General features: G+C 39.7%; 1 protein-coding gene across 11 annotated transcripts in view; it reads right to left on the reverse strand.

Annotated features, from left to right (window-relative positions):
• Positions 1-18539, reverse strand: part of FBXO10 (F-box protein 10) — a 72466-nt gene that overhangs the window by 37693 nt on the left and 16234 nt on the right. For 6 of the 11 annotated variants that reach the window (XM_059925094.1, XM_059925092.1, XM_059925091.1 and 3 more), the window contains exons 3-4: positions 1579-1639; positions 737-1327 (exon numbers count right to left, since the gene is read on the reverse strand). In XM_059925094.1, the coding sequence (XP_059781077.1) occupies positions 737-1321 (585 nt within the window). In that variant the 5' untranslated portion in view covers positions 1322-1327; positions 1579-1639. Of the gene's footprint in view, positions 1-736; positions 1328-1578; positions 1640-2845; positions 2864-18539 lie in introns of those variants that run through there. The other 5 variants (XM_059925098.1, XM_059925093.1, XM_059925089.1 and 2 more) reach the window with 3 other exon arrangements.

Raw genomic sequence — 18539 nt, forward strand, 5'->3', positions numbered from 1 at the left:
ATAATGATCATTATGAATGTGAGAGACAATTTGGTTGTTATTGGTAGAATAGTGGCAATATAATTTTTGTTGACTAGGTACAAAATCCATGTATCACAATCAGATTCTAGGCAATGCAGCTCCTGGCAGTCTACAGCTATTAGCTCTAGACTGCTCTGCCAGAAGCTACCAACATCCCAACACATGCTTGTCTTTGAAAACAACTGCTCCGTTCCTAGAAGGAATGTGTTCTACTGATATTTCCTGATCCTCTCTCCAGTCACCCTTGGCAAAAGCCTGACCTTCCTTGACCCTCCGCAGAGTGGGGCTAATGTGCTGAAGGTCACTGGCCTGCAGAGCCCCCCTCTTTGGCCATCTCTCTGGGAACGCTGCCTGTTCTCTGCTTCCTGTCACCATGTGGCATGTGGCATGTGGCACGCTCCCGGAGCCTGGCTGCTCTACCTGTGGCCCCAGTTGGTCCAGGTTGGAAAGGAAGAAGCACAAAGCAATTTTGGCCTCCAGTGCAAGGCTCATTTTTTTAAGTACAGCTTTTTCAGGAATAAAGCAGAATGTTGATCTCTACTGATCCCTCTGCCTCTTTCTCAACTGGTGCAGAACTCAGAGGAGTGTGTTATAGGACTAATAACTAACTCTCTCTCTTTTAATTCCAACAAAAAAAGGGTTACAAACCCACTGAAAAGAGGCCAAGGCCCAGGGTCAGGCCGGGAGAGGCTATCCATCTGAGGTAGACACCCACCTTAAACATGAAGGGTGAGAACCAGGCTGGCATGAAGACGAGGTTGCACAGGCGTGTGGTTGAGCACTGCTGGTCAATGCTGGCTAGCAGGGCCACTTCGCCCAACTTCCCGTGGCCTACGATCTCCACGGGCACCTTCAGGATAATTTCACCTTGCTCTTCGTGCAGACCTGGGAACAGCAGGATTCGGTCAAATAGGCTGGACATGGCCAGGGCACTGCCTAGGCTGTGAAACTCATGGCCTGGCCCGACACTCAGGGTACGACGTGTCCTCCTCCGGCGAAATAGAGAAAAGCAGACAGAGGTCTCCAAGATAGCGGCATTCTTGGTCCACATCTTGGAGGCAAGGTAATGCTGCTTGAAGGCCTCCCTCCAAGACTCAGGTTCCACATCAGGCTGGTTGGGCCAGTTGGGGTGGCGACACTCAGTGTAGCCCAGATACAGCTGCCGCCAGCGAGTCCTATCAAGACTGAGGATCAGTTCATACCAGGCCCTGCACACTAGGCTGCAACGGCCCAGGTCGGGAAGGGGCAGGTAGGCTAAGATCATGCGCCACAGCTCCAGGGGGAGGACGCCAGCCTCCATGGTCACCTGGGAGACAGACACAGAACAAAAGAGGTTTTTGTCTATGCTGCTTACAGTCCCCCTTCTTAAAATATCCCCTGCCTTCTGACCCCAGGGGTGAACAGGCACCTAGGCCCAGCCAATCACAGGACTCCACCCACTGAGTCAGAATCCTTCCCTGGGATTTTTCTACCTGCAATCAGCAGGGAAAACTTTCTTTTCTCTTAAAGACACTATAAGGATATGACCCTGGAACTGCTGGCAGCCATGTTCCCTACCTTATGGATAAAACCTTGTGTTACCAAAGCCAAGGAGAAATGAGGAGATGAAAGATGAAAACTGAAAAAGAGAAAGAAACATAGTGAGTATGTGTGTATGTGTCCTGGTGGTATGATTCCAGATTCCTGAAGATGCCCTGGAATCTTCAGTTTTCCTTCAAGTCTGTGAGGTACCTCAATGGCCTTCTAATAAATTCTCTTTCTGCTTAAGCTGGTTTGATTTCAATTTCTGTAACTTGTAGCTAAAAGAGTTTGGACTAATACAGAGGGAACCCATCTTTGGCTGTTACTGTCCTAGAGCTGTCTCTCCTCATCACGGATCAAATCCTCATGGGAGGCAACCTCAGGAAAACTGCTGCTGAGGTTTTGGTCCTGGCTCTGCCACTGGTTACTGATGTAACCCTAGTGTCTCAAGCATCTACTGGGCTAGCTGTCCAACCATCTGCTCCCATGATTTTTTTTGGGAAAGTATCCGTCCCCCCACCAACAGTTTACACCACTTGCTTACAGAGGTAGGGCTTTCCGCAGCCGTGTGTGTGGAATAACACTACCCAGACCCCTGGTTGCAAATGACTGGACTCTGGATGGCTCCACTGGGCCACTGAGATCTTTAGGGGAATGTGAGTTGCAATTCTAGAATCAGATTGACTTCTTTCCTGAATGGAGGGGAATGAATGGCTTGTTTCCTAAGCTATAAACTCAGGAATAGTTGTTGGTGACCATTTTCTCTGGGGGCAGGGGAGGGTGGAAGCAGAAGAAGCTGGTCTGCATTGAGAGGAGGATGAATGAGAGACACAGAAAAAAGCAGAGAAAAGGGCAGAAACAAGGGGCATCCCAGTGTTTCTCCAGCACTGCAGGTCACAGCTCCAGTCTACTCTCAAAGCTCAGCTCCATCCTTGCCTTTTGAATCCCTTCAGCTACCTCTGTACTCTTCTAGTAAATTCTCCTTTTTGCCTAAGCTGGCTTCACTGCATTTCTGTTGTTTACACCTAGCTTAAGCTCTCTCATTTATCAGTGTCAGTCTCCCCACCTAAAAAACAAGGCGGCTGAATTAGATGACCTAGAGCAACTTTCAAGTCTGAACCCTGTAAGGTCTCTAGACAACTAGAAACTAAAACTAGAAACAGGGCCAACTCCATCACTGACTTTAATAATCAAGTTGTCCACCTCTCCAGGGCCTTAGTTTTCCCCTCAATTTTATAAAAATGATGATCAAACTTGTCAGCCATTATTCCCAAGAAGGCTAAAAACACAGATGTGTGATTACCTCTGATAGAAATTCTGAGCCTCCTCCAGACAGGTATGGCTTTAACTCTACAGGATTAGTATCAGAGCCAGGTATGCAGGTTCTTCCATCATGATCACCCAGTGAGACTTTATGAAGTTCTCAGCAGCACTGGAGAAGAGCTGGCTCTGGACTGGTAAGCATGATGTAGAGAGGAAAGAAAGGCTGGGCTCCTGATACTGCAACTCCCCCAGGCGAACACAATTTTACTCGTGGTGGTTTCTGTGACACCCGTGTCTCCTGTTCCTCATCCCTTCTTTAGCCACACCTTCCCAGCCTTTTAAGGAGAAGAATGTTCTTCTATCCCTTCTCTAACCATTCTCTAGCTAAGTGATCACATTCATTCCCTTGATTTCAACTACCAGTGTAAATTCAGAACCTCAAAATCTGAATTTCCAGCCCCAGCTGTCTCTTTCAAGCTCCATACATGAACACCCAATTGCTGGCCAGACATTTCTACCTGAATGTTCCACAGACACTAAAAACTCAGCATTGTATCCAAAATGGAACCTCACCTTCCAATTTAGACCATGGCAGAATTCCTAGAACTGGATTCTCCCGCCTGCCACAAGCGAGGCAACAGAATACATGCTCTCAGGCACTGAGTAGCAAGCCACACAGGACTGTGATCTTACAGAGCAAGGAAACAGGAGGAGAGTGCATGACTGCTCCAGCTGTCATCTTGGGGCACCTTCTCATTGTGGGGTAGGGAGATGGAGCCCAGGCAGAGTGACAGTCTACTGAGCAGGCAAATTTGAGTTATGGGCTGAAGTGGCTGAAATCTGCGAGGCAGGGTATCCAGAGGGAGTGAGTGACACAGAGTGGGGGTGGGTTTGGTGGGCAGTTTCTTGGCTGAAAGCTGGACCACACGTGCACAGGGTGGGACTTCCACAGACCTAGTGGAAAATTGCCTTCTCTGGGGTAAGTGGTGATACTAGAGATCAGGCAGAGCTGGGAGATCATGGAATTCCACCCAGAATATGGAGCATTCATATTGAGACTCAGAAAGGATGTGCCATGGGAATAAATTCAAATCGGAAGACTAAAGTCAAGCTTCATAGGATCAAAGGGTTCTGCCAGTAACTTATGCCTGCTAGAATGAAATTTAACAGTCCTGAAAAAAAAAAGGACAACATAATCTAGACTCCCTCAACATGTCAGCTACAAGATACTGTGATGTTGGCATAAGAAAACTAGAGAGTCCTAAGACCCAGTTCCATCCACCAGTGGGCAGGCACCAGTCCCTCCCACCAGTGGGCAGGCACCAGTCCCTCCCACCAGGAAGCCAGCACAAGCCCTTGGACCCTCATCAACCAGGGGGCAGACACCAGAAGCAAGAGGAGCTACAATTCTGCAGCCTGAGGAATGGAGGCCACAAACACAGAAAGTTAGACAAAACAAGATGGCAGAGGAATATGTCCCAGATGAAGGAACAAGATAAAACTCCAGAAGGACAACTAAGTGAAGTGGACATAGGCAATCTGCCTAAAAAAGAATTCAGAGTAATGACAGTAGAGGTGATCCAAGATCTCGGAAAAAGAATGGAGGCACAGATTGAGAAGATACATGAAATGTTTAACAAAGAATTAGAAGTTTTAAAGAACAGAGATGAACAATATGATTACTGAAATGAAAAATACAGTAGAAGGAATCAATAGCAGAATAAATGAGGCAGAAGAACAAATAAGTGAGCTGGAAGACAGACTGGTGGAAATCACTGCTGCAGAACAGAATAAAGAAAAAAGAATGAAAAGAAATGAGGACAGTCTGAGAGACCTCTGGGACAACATTAAATGCACCAACATTCACATTATAGGGATCCCAGAAGGAGAAGAGAGAGAGAAAAGGCCTGAGAAAATATTTGAAAAGATAATAGTTGAAAACTTCCTTAACATGGGAAAGGAAACACTCAAGTCCAGGATGCGCAGAGAATCCCATAGGGGATAAACCCAAGGAGGAACATGCCAAGATACATACTATTCAAATTGACAAAAATTAAAAACAAAGATAAAATATTAAAAGCAACAAGAGAAAAAGCAACAAATAAAATACAAGGGAATCCCCATAAGGTTATCGGCTGATTTTTCAGCAGAAACTCTGCAGGCCAGAAAGGAGTGGCACGATATACTGAAAGTGATGAAAGGGGAAAACCTACAACCAAGAATACTCTACCCAGCAAGGCTTCCATTCAGATTCTGGGGAGAAATCAAAAACTTTACAGACAAGCAAAAGCTAAGAGAATTCAGCACCACCAGACCAGCTTTACAAAAAATGCTAAAGGAACTTCTCTAGATGGAAAAGAAAAGGCCACAACTAGAAACAAGAAAATTACGAATGGGAAAGCTCACCAGTAAAGGGAAACATACAGTTAAGGTAGGTAATCATCCACACACAAATATGATACTTAAACCAGTAATTGTGAGAGGAGGAGAATACAAATGCAGGATATTTGAAACACATTTGAAATTAAGAGATCAGCAACCTAAAACAATCATGCATATATATAGACTGCTATACCAAAACCATGGTAACCGCAAACCAACAATCTACAATAGATACACACACAAAAGAAAGCAATCCAAACACAACACTAAAGATAGTCATCAAATCACAAGAGAACAAAAGAGGAAGGGAAGAAAAAAGAACCACAAAAACAAATCCCAAACAATTATCAAAATGGCAATAAGAACATACATATTGATGACTACCTTAAATGTAAATGGATTAAATGCTCCAACCAAAAGACATAGACTGGCTGAATGGATACAAAAACAAGACCCGTATATATGCTGTCTACAAGAGACCCACTTCAGATATAGGGACACATACAGACAAAGTGAGGGGATGGAAAATGGTACTCCATGCAAATGGAAATCAAAAGAAAGCTGGAGTAGCAATACTCATGTCAGACAAAATAGACTTTAAGATAAAGGCTGTTACAACAGACAAAGAAGGAGGCTACATAATGATCAAGGGATCAATCCAAGAAGATATAACAACTGTAAATATATATGCACCCAACATAGGGGGACCTCAACATATAAGGCAAATGCTAACAGCCATAAAAGGAAAAATTGACAGTAACACAGTAATAGTAGGGGACTTTAACACCCCACTTACATCAATGGACAGATCATCCAGAAAGAAAATCAATAAGGAAACACAGGCCTTAAATGATACATTAGATCACATGGACTTAATTGATATTTACAGAACATTCCATCCGAAAGCAGCAGGATACACATTCTACTTAAGTGCACAGAGAACATTCTCCAGGATAGATCACATGCTGGGCCATAAAGCAAGCCTTAGTAAATTTAAGAAAACTGAAATCATATCAAACATCTTTTCCGATCACAACGCTATGAGATTAGAAATCAACTACAAGAAAAAAACAGTAAAAAAAGCAAACACGTGGAGGCTAAACAATATGTTACTAAACAATCAATGGATCACTGAAGAAATCAAAGAGGAAATAAAATATACCTAGATACATAAGAAAACGAAAACACAACAATCCAAAACCTATGGGACGCAGCAAAAGCAGTTCAAATAGGGAAGGTTACAGCAATACAATCTTCCTCAGGAAACAAGAAAAATCTCAAACAACCTAACCTTACACCTAAAGTAACTAGAGAAAGAATAACAAACAAAACCCAAAGTTAGTAGAAGGAAAGAAACCATAAAGATCAGAGCAGAAATAAATGAAATAGAGGTGAAGAAAACAATAGAAAAGATCAAGCTGGTTCTTTGAAAAGATAAGCAAAATTAATAAACCTTTAGCTAGACTCATCAAGAAAAAAAGGTAGAGAGCTCAAATCAATAACATTAGAATGAAAAAGGAGAAGTTACAACCAACACCACAGAAATACAAAGGATCATAAGAGACTACTACAAGCAACTATATGCCAATAAAATGGACAACCTGGAAGAAATGGACAAATTCTTAGAAAGGTACAATCTTCCAAGAATGAACCAGGAAGAAATAGAAAATATGAACAGACCAATCACAAGTACTGATATTGAAACTGTGATTAAAAAACTTCCAACAAACAAAAGTCCAGGACCAGATGGTTTCACAGGTGAAGTCTATCAAACATTTAGAGAAGAGTTAACAACTATCCTTCTGGAACTATTCCAAAAAGCTGCAGAGGAGGGAACACTCCCAAACTCATTCTATGAGGCCACCATCACTCAGATACCAAAACCAGACAAATACAGCACAAAAAAAGAAAATTACAGGCCAATATCACTGATGAACACAGATGCAAAAATCTTTAACAAAATACTAGCAAACCGAATTCAACAATACATTAAAAGGGTCATACACCATGATCAAGTGGGATTTATCCCAGGGGTGCAAGAATTTTTCAATATCTGCAAATCAATCAGTGTGATACACCACATTAACAAATTGAAGAATAAAAACCATATGATCATCTCAATAGATGCAGAAAAACCTTTTGATAAAATTCAACACTGATTTATGATAAAAACTCTCCAGAAAGTGGGTAGAGAGGGAACCTACCTCAACATGATAAAGGCCATCTACAACAAACCCACAGCTAACATGGTACTCAACAGTGAAAAGCTGAAAGCATTTCCTCTAAGATCAGGAACAAGGTAAGGGTGTACACTCTTGCCAATTTTATTCAAGATAGTTCTGGAAATCCTAGCCATGGCAATCAGAGAAGAAAAAGAAATAAAAGGAATCCAAATTGGAAAAGAATAAGTAAAACGGTCACTGTTTGCAGATGACATGATACTATACATTGAAAATCCTAAATATGTTACCAGAAAACTATTAGAGCTGATCAATAAATTCGGTAAAGTTGCAGGATACAAAACTAATGCACAGAAATCTCTTGCATTTCTATACACTGACAACAAAAGATGAGAAAGAGAAATTAAGGAAACAATCCTATTTACCACTGCATCAAAAAGAATAAAATACCTAGGAATAAACCTACCTAAGGAGGCAAAAGACCTGTACTCTGAATTATATAAGATGCTGATGAAAGAATTCGAAGATGACACAAACAGATGGAAAGATATACCATGTTCTTGGATTGGAAGAATCAATATTGTCAAAACGACTACTACCCAAGGCAATCTACAGATTCAATGCAATCCCTATCAAATTACCAATGGCATTTTTCACAGAACTAGAACAAAAAATTTTTTAATTTGTATGGAAACACAAAAGACCCCAAATAGCCAAAGCAATCCTAAGAAAGAAAAATGGAGCTGGAGGAATCAGGTTCCCTGACTTCAGACTATACTACAAAGATACAGTAATCAAGACAGTACAGTACTGGCACAAAAACAGAAATATAGATCAATGGAACAGTATAAAAAGCCCAGAAATAAACTCATGCACCTATGGTCAATTAATCTATGACAACGGAGAAAAGACAGTCTCTTCAATAAATGGTGCTGGGAAAACTGGACAGCTACCTGTAAAAGAATGAAATTAGAACATTCTCTAACACCATATAGAAAAACAAACTCAAAATGGATTAAAGACCTAAATGTAAGACTGGATACTATGAAACTCTTAGAGGAAAACATAGGCAGAACACTCTTTGATGTAAACTGCAGCAATATCTTTTTGGATCCACCTTCTAGAGTAATGAAAATAAAAACAAAAATAAACAAATGGGACCTAATTAAACTTTACAGCTTTGCACAGCAAAGGAAACCGTAAACAAAATGAAAAGACAACCCACAGAATGGGAGAAAATATTTGCAAATGATACAACCAACAAGGGATTCATCTCCAAAATATACAAACAGCTCAGGCAGCTCAATATAAAAAACAAACAAACAAACAAATCAAAAAATGGGCAGAAGATCTTAATGGACATTTCTCCAAAGAGGACATACAGATGGCCAAAAAGCACATGAAAAGATGTTCAACATTGCTAATTATTAGAGAAATACAAATCAAAACTACAATGAGGTAGCATCTCACACTGGTCAGAATGGCCATCACTGAAAAGTCTACAAACAATAAATGCTGGAAAGGGTGTGGAGAAAAGCGAACCCTCTTACACTGTTGGTGGGAATGTAAGTTGGTACAACCGCTATGAAGAAGAGTATGGGGGTTCCTTAAAAAACTAAAAATAGAACTACCATATAATCCAGCAAGCCCACTCCTGGGCATATATCTAGAGAAAACCTAATTCAAAAAGATACATGCACCCCAGTGTTCACTGCAGCACTATTTACAATAGCCAAGACATGGAAGCAACCTAAATGTCCATCGACAGAGGAACAGATAAAGAAGATGTGGTACATATATACAATGGAATATTACTTGGCCATAAAAAAGAATGAAATAATGCCATTTGCAGCAACATGGATGGACCTAGAGATTACCATACTAAGTGAAGTAAGTCAGACAGAGAAAGACAAATATCATATGATATCACTTATATGTGGAATCTAAAAAAAATGATACAAATGAACTTATTTACAAAACAGAAAGACTCACAGACTTCAGAAACAAACTTATGGTTACCAAAGGGGAAAGGTGGCGGGGGGGAGGGATAAATGTATATATACATTCTGTATATACACGTTACTATATACAAAATAGATAATCAGCAAGGACCTGCTGAATAGCACTGGGAACTCAACTCAATATCGTGTAATAACCTATATGGGAAAAGAATCTGACAAAGAATGGACATATGCATATGTATAACTGAATCACTTTGCTGTACACCTGAAACTAATACAACATTGTAAATCAACTATACTCCAATACAAAATAAAAATGAAACTAAAAAAAAAAAAGAAAACTAGAGAGTCCAGAAATAGATTTGTACGTATACTGGTCAACTGATTTCTGACAAAACATCAATGCAATTCAGTGGATGGAGAAAAGCCTTTTCATCAAGTGGTGCTGGAAAAATGATATCCATATGGAAAAAAAAAGAACTTTTGCCTCATAACTCACACCATACATGAAAAAGTAACTCAAGATTGATTATAGACATACACATAAAAAAACTAAATCTATAATGCTCCTAGAAGAAAATATAGGAAAATACATTTGCAACCTTGGGGTAGGAAAAGATTTCTGAGAACACAAAAGGCATTAATCATTTAAAAAAACCTAGTAAATTGGTCTATCAAAATTAAAATTTTCTGTTTATCAAAAGACATCATTAGGAAAAGAGAATGATAGAACAGGGAAAAATATTTGCAATACAACATATACAGGACAAAGGGCTTGAATCCAGGATATATTAAGAAATCCTACAACTCAGTAATAACAAAACCCAATAAAAAATAGGCAAAGATTTGAACAGAAACTTCAAAAAGAAAAATGAACAGCCGATAAACTCATGAAGAGATGCTCAACATCATTAGTATTCATTATTACTCAATTTGTATTAAAACCATGATGAGATAAATGTGTGTTTCACACACACTAAAATGGCTAAAATTAAGAACACTGAAAGCATCAAAGATGTGAAGTAACCAGAATTCTCATACATTGTTGGTAGGAGTATTAAATACTAGAAGCACTTTAGGAAACTGGCGATTTCTTCTGCAGTTAAAACATATACCTATCCCGGGACTTCCCTGGTGGTCCAGTGGTTAAGAATCCTTCTTGCAATGCAGGGGACACAGGTTCGATCCCTGGTCGGGGAACTAAGATCCCACATGCCGTGGGGCAACTAAGCCCACGCACCACAACTACAGAGCCCATGCGCTCTGGAGCCTGCAAGCCACAACTAGAGAGAAGCCCACACACCGCAACGAAAGATCCTGTGTGCCGCAACTAAGACCCAACACAGCCAAAAAATAAATAAATATTAAAAAACCAAACAAACCAAAAAAACCACATGCCTATCCTGTGACCTAGAAATTCCACTCCTAGATATTTACCCAAGATAAGTGAAAATGTATATCTACGAAAGGACGGATATAAGAATGTTTACAGCAGCTTTATTCCTAATAGTAAAACAAACAGACAGAAAACTAGAAACAACCCAAATGTCCATCAACAGAAGAGTGGATAAACAAATAATGGTGTATTCATACAATGGAATACTATTCAGCAATAAAAAGGGATGAACAGCTGATAACACACAACATGGATGAATTGCAAAAAGAATGTGCTAGGCAAAAGAAATTAGTCACAAAAGACTACATATTGTATGATTCCATTTAGGTGAAGTTCAAAAACAGATAAAATCATCTATGGTGATAAAAATCAGAACAGTGCTTGCCAGTGGGGTAGGGATTGACTTGCGGGGGTCAAGAGGAAACTTTGGGAGTAAAGGAAAAGCTTTATAGCTTCACTGGTATGTGAGTTATATAGGTGCATACATGTAAAAAACCTCACTGGACTGTATGCTTCCATTCTGTGCATTTTATTGTGTGTAAACTTTGTCTCGAATTTAGGGAAACCTCCTTAATTTCTCTTCTATCTCCTTCCCTCCCTCTCTCTCCCAGATAGCCTCTCAAGCCCTATGTTTCTGCCTCCTTAAGTACTCTCAAATTAGTCTTTGCTCTCTACCCTCTCTGTCACTGTGTTATTTCTGGCTTCACCATCTTTACTCTGGATTACTACAGTAGAGTCTTAACCGGTCTCCCTGGAACCACTCCTGCCTCCATCCAATCCATCTGACATTCAGCTGCCAGAGGAATCTTTCTAAAATATGAATCTGGTCTGGTCACTTAGTGTGAAATTCCTCAGTGGCCCCCCATGGCTTCTAGGATAAAGTCTAGTACAGAAGACAGGTCATGAGCTTGTTTATTTCTCTGGCCTCATCCCTGACATTCTTCCCACCCTACCCTCACTCTCCCAGTAATATCTCTACAGAGGGCCTTTCCTCATCCTCTCTCCTTAGATATGAAGTGCCTCTCTGGCTTCCAATGGCAACCTGAGAACAGCTCTATCACAGCCTATTTAAAATGTAAAACAAGACAGAGGACACAAAGCAAATGTGTAGGTTAGCGAATTGATTTATAAGGCAAACATCCTGTTAACCACCTCCTAGGTCAAAAAAACAATTTTGCCAGCCACTCCAGAAGCCTCTCCATGGGCCCCATCCCAATCCTGCCCCCAGAGTAAACATTTTCCTCCTGACTCTGTAGTAATCCCTTCCTTAGGTTTCTTTGTGGTTTTATCACCTAAGCATGCATCCTTAGACAGTATAGTTTTAGTTTTGTCCTTAGGTTTTTAGCTTGATAAGTGTTTGATTCTCATTCCATCTACAGGTTCCCCTTCCATCCTTTTCTTTTCTTTACTACCTATCTGTTGAAGAACTTGAACCATTTGACCGAAGTTTCTCAGTCTGGACTTTGCCGACCGCGTATGTTCTCATGGGAGAGTTCACTTTGTTGCCCCGTCAGCTGATTTCCTGTGTATTGGCAGCTGGATCAGGGGCTAGACTGGACTCAGGCTCCATCCCCTTAGCAAGTCTACAAGTGGTGGTGTATCTTTTTATCAGGAGATGTCCACAAGTCTGGCTGTTGCTTTTTTGATGTCAGTGCCCACTGACGCCCAATGCCTAGACCCATTCATTTCCCTGGAGGTAAAAAAAATGGTGAAACTCCAACTGGATCATCTGGTTTTGATTTATTTGCTGAAATAACTTTCAGCAAATAGGAGAGTCTTCTCTTCATCCATCATTTGGTTACCCAGAGGTACAGTCCACTTAGGAAAGGCCAGCTTGACTCTTTCATGTCCCAGGTTTCAAGATGATGAATTTGTCCCGTTACACTTTGAAGGTAACCAATTTGGGTTTGTGTGTGCATGTGTTTAAACTATTATTATAAACACATGGATTTAAACATATTTTATGGCTTTCAAGTCTTTGAATTTGCTATTCTTTCTGAAGCTCAAATTGAGCCAGCTTTGGCCTCGATTTAGTTCCTCAGTGCTTCTGGCACAACCTCAGTAATCTTTGATCGTTTCCTTGCTATGTGGTACTTCAAGATGTTCCTGGCTCACTTTTTACATTTCTTGCCCAGACATGGTATCAGACAATTCTCTAAGAAAGAATTTGTGTTTATTTTAAATTGAAATTTTTACTGAGATAATTGTAGGTCTGTATGAAATTGTAAGAAATAATAGAGATCTCTTGTATGCTTTGCCCAGTTACCCGCAGTGGTAACATTTTGCAAAACTACAGCATAATAACACAACCAGCATAGTGACATTGATACAATCCACCACCTTATTCAGATTTCCTGTTTTACTTATACTCGTTTTTGTGTGTCTATATTACATTCTGTACAATTTTTATCACCTGTGTAGGTTCATGTATCCACTATCCATAGTCAAGACACTAACAGTTCCAACACCACAAGGACCCCTCATACTACCCTTTTATAATCACACCTACCACCCTTCTGACTCCTCTTCCCATCCCTAATCCCTGACAACCATTAATCTGTCCTCCATTCTAAAATTGTGTCACTTAAAAATGTCATATAAATGGAATCTTACAGTGTGTAAGGATGGGACTGGCTTTTTTCTCTCAGCATTATTCCTTGGAGATGCATTCAAGTCTGTGTATCACTAGTTTGTTCCTTTAGAATGCTTAGTAGCATTCCACAGTGTTGATGCACCAGTGTACATTTGCAGAATTTTGACAAATGCATTCACACATCTAATCCAAACCCCACCAATATAGAATATTACCGTCACCCCAGAAAGTTCACTCATGACTTTTCTTAGTCAATCCCTAACCCCAATCTCAAGAGGCAACCACTGTTGTGATTTTTCTACCACAGATTAGTTTTGCCTGTTCTAGAATTTCATATTAATGGAATCATGCAGTAAGTATTCTTTTGTGTAAGACTTCTTTCACTCAGAAGAATATTTTGGAGACTCATCCATTTTGCTGCATGTATCAGTAGCTCATCCCTTTTTACTGTTGAGTAGTAGTTCATTATATATTAATATATCACAGTTTTTAAAAAAATCGATCCTCCTATTGGTAGAAAGCAAAACTGTTTCCATTTTGATGCTATTATGAATAATGTTGCTGTGAATATTCTTATACAAGTGCTTTGTGGACATATGTTTTAATTTTTTTTGAGTAAATGCTTAGAAGTGAAATTGCTGGGTTCTTTTTCCAAAGAACATTTTACACTCTCACCGTGAATGTATAAGAAACACCACTGCTCCACAACTTCACTAACATTTACTGTTGTCGGTCTTGTATCATTCTGGTGGATATGTAATGGTACCTCATTAAATAAAATTTTTTTATTGAACTATAGTTGATTTACAATATAGTGTTACAGATTCAGATTCTTTTCCATTATAGGTTATTACAAGATACAGTACTGAATATAGTTCCCTGTGCTATACAGTAGATCCTTGTTGTTTATCTATATTATATATAATGGCATGTATCTGTTAATCCCATGCTCCTAAATTTATCCCTCCCCTTCCCCTTTCCCCTTTGGTAAGCATAAGTTTGTTTTCTATGTCTTTGAGTCTGATTCTGTTTTATAAATAAGTTGATTTGTATTATTTTTAGATTTCACATATAAGTGATATCATGTAATATTTGTCTTTCTCTGACTTATTTCACTCAGTGTGATAATCTCTAGGCCCATCCATGTTGCTGCAAATGGCAATATTTCTCTTTTCTGGCTGAGGAATATTCCATTGTATATACATACCACATCTTCTTTATCCATTCATCTGTTAATGGACACTTAGGTTGCTTCCATGTCTTGGCTATTGTGAATAATGCTGCTATGAACATAGGGGTGCATATATCTTTTTTGAAATCGGTATCTCATTTTGGTTTTAATTTGCATTTCCCTCATGACTAATGATGTTGAACACTTTCATGTGCTTATTGGCCTTTCATATATCTCTTTTGAAGTGTTCAAATCTTTTGTCTATTTTTTTTTAAATGGGGTTGTCTTTTTTATTATTCAATTATAGGACTTCTTTATATATCCTTTGCCAGATAAATGTTCCGTGAATATTTTCTTCTACTCTGTAGCTTGTCGTTTCACTTTCTTAATAGTATCTTTTGATGAGAAGTTTTTAATTTTGCTGAAGCTGAACATACCTTTTTTTTTTAAAAAATGATTATTGGTTTCTTTTACCTGAGAAGCCTTTGTTAATCCCCACATAATGAAGATATCCTCCTATATTTTCTTCTAAAAGCTTTGTGGTTTTAACTTTTGCATTTTGACCTACGATCCAATCATGAATTAATTTTTGTTATGGTATGAGGTGGAGGTTGAAGTTAATTTTCTTATGTGAATATCCAGTTATTCCAGCACCATTTGTTAAAAAGAATCTCCTTTCCCTATTGGCTTGCTTTGGTGCCTTTGTCAAAAATCAAATGACAGTAGCGTGGATCTATTTCTGGGTGATTTATTCTGTTTCATTGAACTATTTGTCAATCCTTATGCCAGCACCACACTGCAATTTTACACTTTTCCTTTGATAAATTGGGCTTTTAGTGTCAAGTCCAAGAACTCTTTACCTAGCTCTAGATCCTAAATATTTTCTCCTGTTTTTTTTTTTTTTTCCTAAAAGTTTTATAGTTTTACCCTTCACGTTTAAGTCTATGATCCATTTTGAGTTAATTTTTGATTCAGGTATAAGATTTAGTTTGAAGTTCATTTTTTTTGGACCTATGGTCATCCAACTGTTCCTGCACCATTTGTTGAAAGGGCTATCCTTTCTCCATTGAATTGCTTTTCTACTTTTGTCAAAAATCAGTTGAGCTTATTGTTCTGGTTTCTTTTAGTGGCAGCAATATTTCAAGACCACAATCTGGGTATTAGAGATGCTTATTTCTACTAGGTTTGGTCATGGTTTCTAAGCCTTTTCAGCAGACTTCTGTCTCCTCCACCAGAATGTGGGTTTCTTTGGCAAGGACTGGATACCTTGCTCTCTGAAGACCCAATACCTGGTGTTGACCCCCTTCTCTACTCCAATTATTCAGAGCAACAGAAAAGAAAATCACTCTAAGCAACAGAGTGCCTAGATTATTCCAACACCGGGTCCACATGTCTCAGGTACTATGAGAGTGGGATTCTGCCTTTTCTGAGGCTCTAAGTTCTTTCAGGAAATGCTGCCAATAAGTAAACCAAAGGAGACAAGTACATGATTTATTATTACCTACAGGTGACTTGACTAGAGTCACTGGGAGAAAAAACAGGTCAGCAGTACCTCTGGTAAGATTAAGTTAACCCTTTCATATTCAACTCTCACATAACTCATTCTTTCCCTCACAACTTCTTATCTTTGCACTCCACATTCCTCCCAAACATCTTCCAGACCTTCCACAGCTCTGCCTCTAATTGCCCCTTTCCTAATTTGACTGCTGCTCTTCTCATTACAGTGTCATTTGCAGGAGGGAGGAGCTCTGATGCCAGGACTCTGAGTGGGTTGAAAGCAGTTCAGTTTCAGGTGGGCCTCTCCTCCAACTAGGTTCTTGGCTCACTTATGAGGTAATTTAATTTAAAATGTTATTTTGCCTGTCCATCAGGTCTTGGTGACCTGTACATGATTCTCTGAGTTCAGTGACTTCATACGTCACATTTCTTCTAACCCTGACCCTTCACACAGTCCCTTCCTGAAACCTCAGATTTAGCCTCCTTCTTCCACATAACAGATGCCTCCTGATTACCCTGTGTCCCACACAGTTCACATTTATCTTTGTAAATTTTTTATCTCCCTATTAAGAGGAGTTCATTTACAATATTTTTCTCTGTCCTTGCTTCACTTCTTTTTTCCTTATTATATTGCTACTTCAATTCAAAACCACCAGAAGAACACTGTTATCACCATTTTAACAAGTTCCTATATAAAAGAATACAAACTGTCAACCACCCAAACATTTCTTCCCAGAGGGTGATCGCATTCCAGGAAGGACCACTTGCTGCATGTGGAAGGAGTATCTTTCAGTCATTATTAAGAACTCTGACCTACTTCTTAGACTCCTTGCTCTCCTCATCCCCACCTCTCACTTTCCAATTTATTAGCATCTTTGATTATAACTGTATGCTGTTCTTCCAGGGGCACCATCTAATGTGTACTTTCCAACGTGCCTTATCCACAATGTTCTTTCCTTCTACAAGGGACAACTCTGACAGGTGTTCAAGAGTGAATCAGAGAATCCTAAAGAAACCCAATCTCGACAGCCTTCCAGGTGACAGGCTTCCCTATGGCGTCATGCAAGTCTGCCCAGGAGGGCCCTCTCTGGGACCCAATGCTAACAGTCACTACTCCAATTCTCAGGAGGATGTAGAGACCCAAATCACAGTTACTCAAACTACGACCACCAAGCCCGATTACTGCATCCAACCCCACTGCTGACTTGAACCTATTTCACTATCTATTAGCGTTCAACCCAGTCAACCCGCTGAATGCTCCATGTGACATCCCACAGTACCCAGCACTGCCAACTCCTGTCCCAGATGAGTTGCCACAGCAGCCCATCAATAAGGAATACACTGGGCCACCAAAATTGAGCTATAGAGAATACAGCAAGAACCAAACACACCATCTAATACCTAGCACAAAGCATGACTTTAAGTAAATGAATAAACAGAAGTGAATTGCCATCATGCCTCTACCCCAATTTTTTGGTGAATAATTAGTTCTTGCAAACTTATATAAATTTACTATATAAACACAGCTTCAAGGGCCCTCCCTCCCCCCACAAAATTCCTGCATCTACACAGAAATTCTTACATAGAAATTCTTAAAGTTTCATTGTGAATTTAAAAATTAGAGAATTAAAAATCCCTTTTATTTCTTGTTCCTTTGTCTTGCAAATATAGCCCTTACAGAGTGTGAGGGATTCTAGGATGAGAAAGAAGTGACAGGAAATGGACACAGCTAATACCAACCCGAGAGAGAAAGTATTAAGCATAATTGCAGCTTACAGAGCTCAAGAGGAAAGAAAATCTTTAAACCAGACTTGGTGGGACTTCCCAGAGGTTCTTAAAACATGGCTCTTGACCATTCCCCCTCAGAATCACCCAGGGCCTGTTCCTAGCTCCACTTCAGATCTCCAGAATCAGAATCTCTGGGGTGGGAATGTAAATTGGTGCAGCCACTATGGAGAAGAGCATGGGGGTTCCTTCAAAAACTAAAAACAGTACCACCATATGATCCTGCAATCCCATTCCTGGGCATATATCTAGAGAAAACCCTAACGTGAAAAGATACATGCACCCCTATGTTGATAGCAGCACTATTTACAACAGCCAAGACATGGAAGTAACCTAAATGTCCACTGACAGATGAATGGATAAAGAAGATGTGGTATATATATATATACAATGGAATATTACTCAGCCATAAAAAGAATGAAATAATGCCATTTGCAGCATCATGGATGGACCTAGAGATTATCATATTAAGTGAAGTCAGAAAGAGAAAGACAAATATCATATGATATCACTTATATGTGGAATCTAAAAAAATGATACAAATGAACTTAGTTACGAAACAGAAACAGACTCAAAGAAAACAAACTTTTGGTTACCAAAGGGGACAGTGGGAGGATGTGGAGATAAATTAGGAGTTTGGGATTAACATATACACATTACTATATATAAAAGAGGTAAACAACAAGGACCTACTGTATAGCACTGGGAACTATCCTCAATATCTTGTAATAACCTATAATGGAAAAGAATCTGAAGAAGTACATATATC

Source organism: Balaenoptera ricei, chromosome 6 (genome assembly GCF_028023285.1).
Source record: "Balaenoptera ricei isolate mBalRic1 chromosome 6, mBalRic1.hap2, whole genome shotgun sequence".
In the NCBI taxonomy this organism is placed as follows: domain Eukaryota; kingdom Metazoa; phylum Chordata; class Mammalia; order Artiodactyla; family Balaenopteridae; genus Balaenoptera; species Balaenoptera ricei.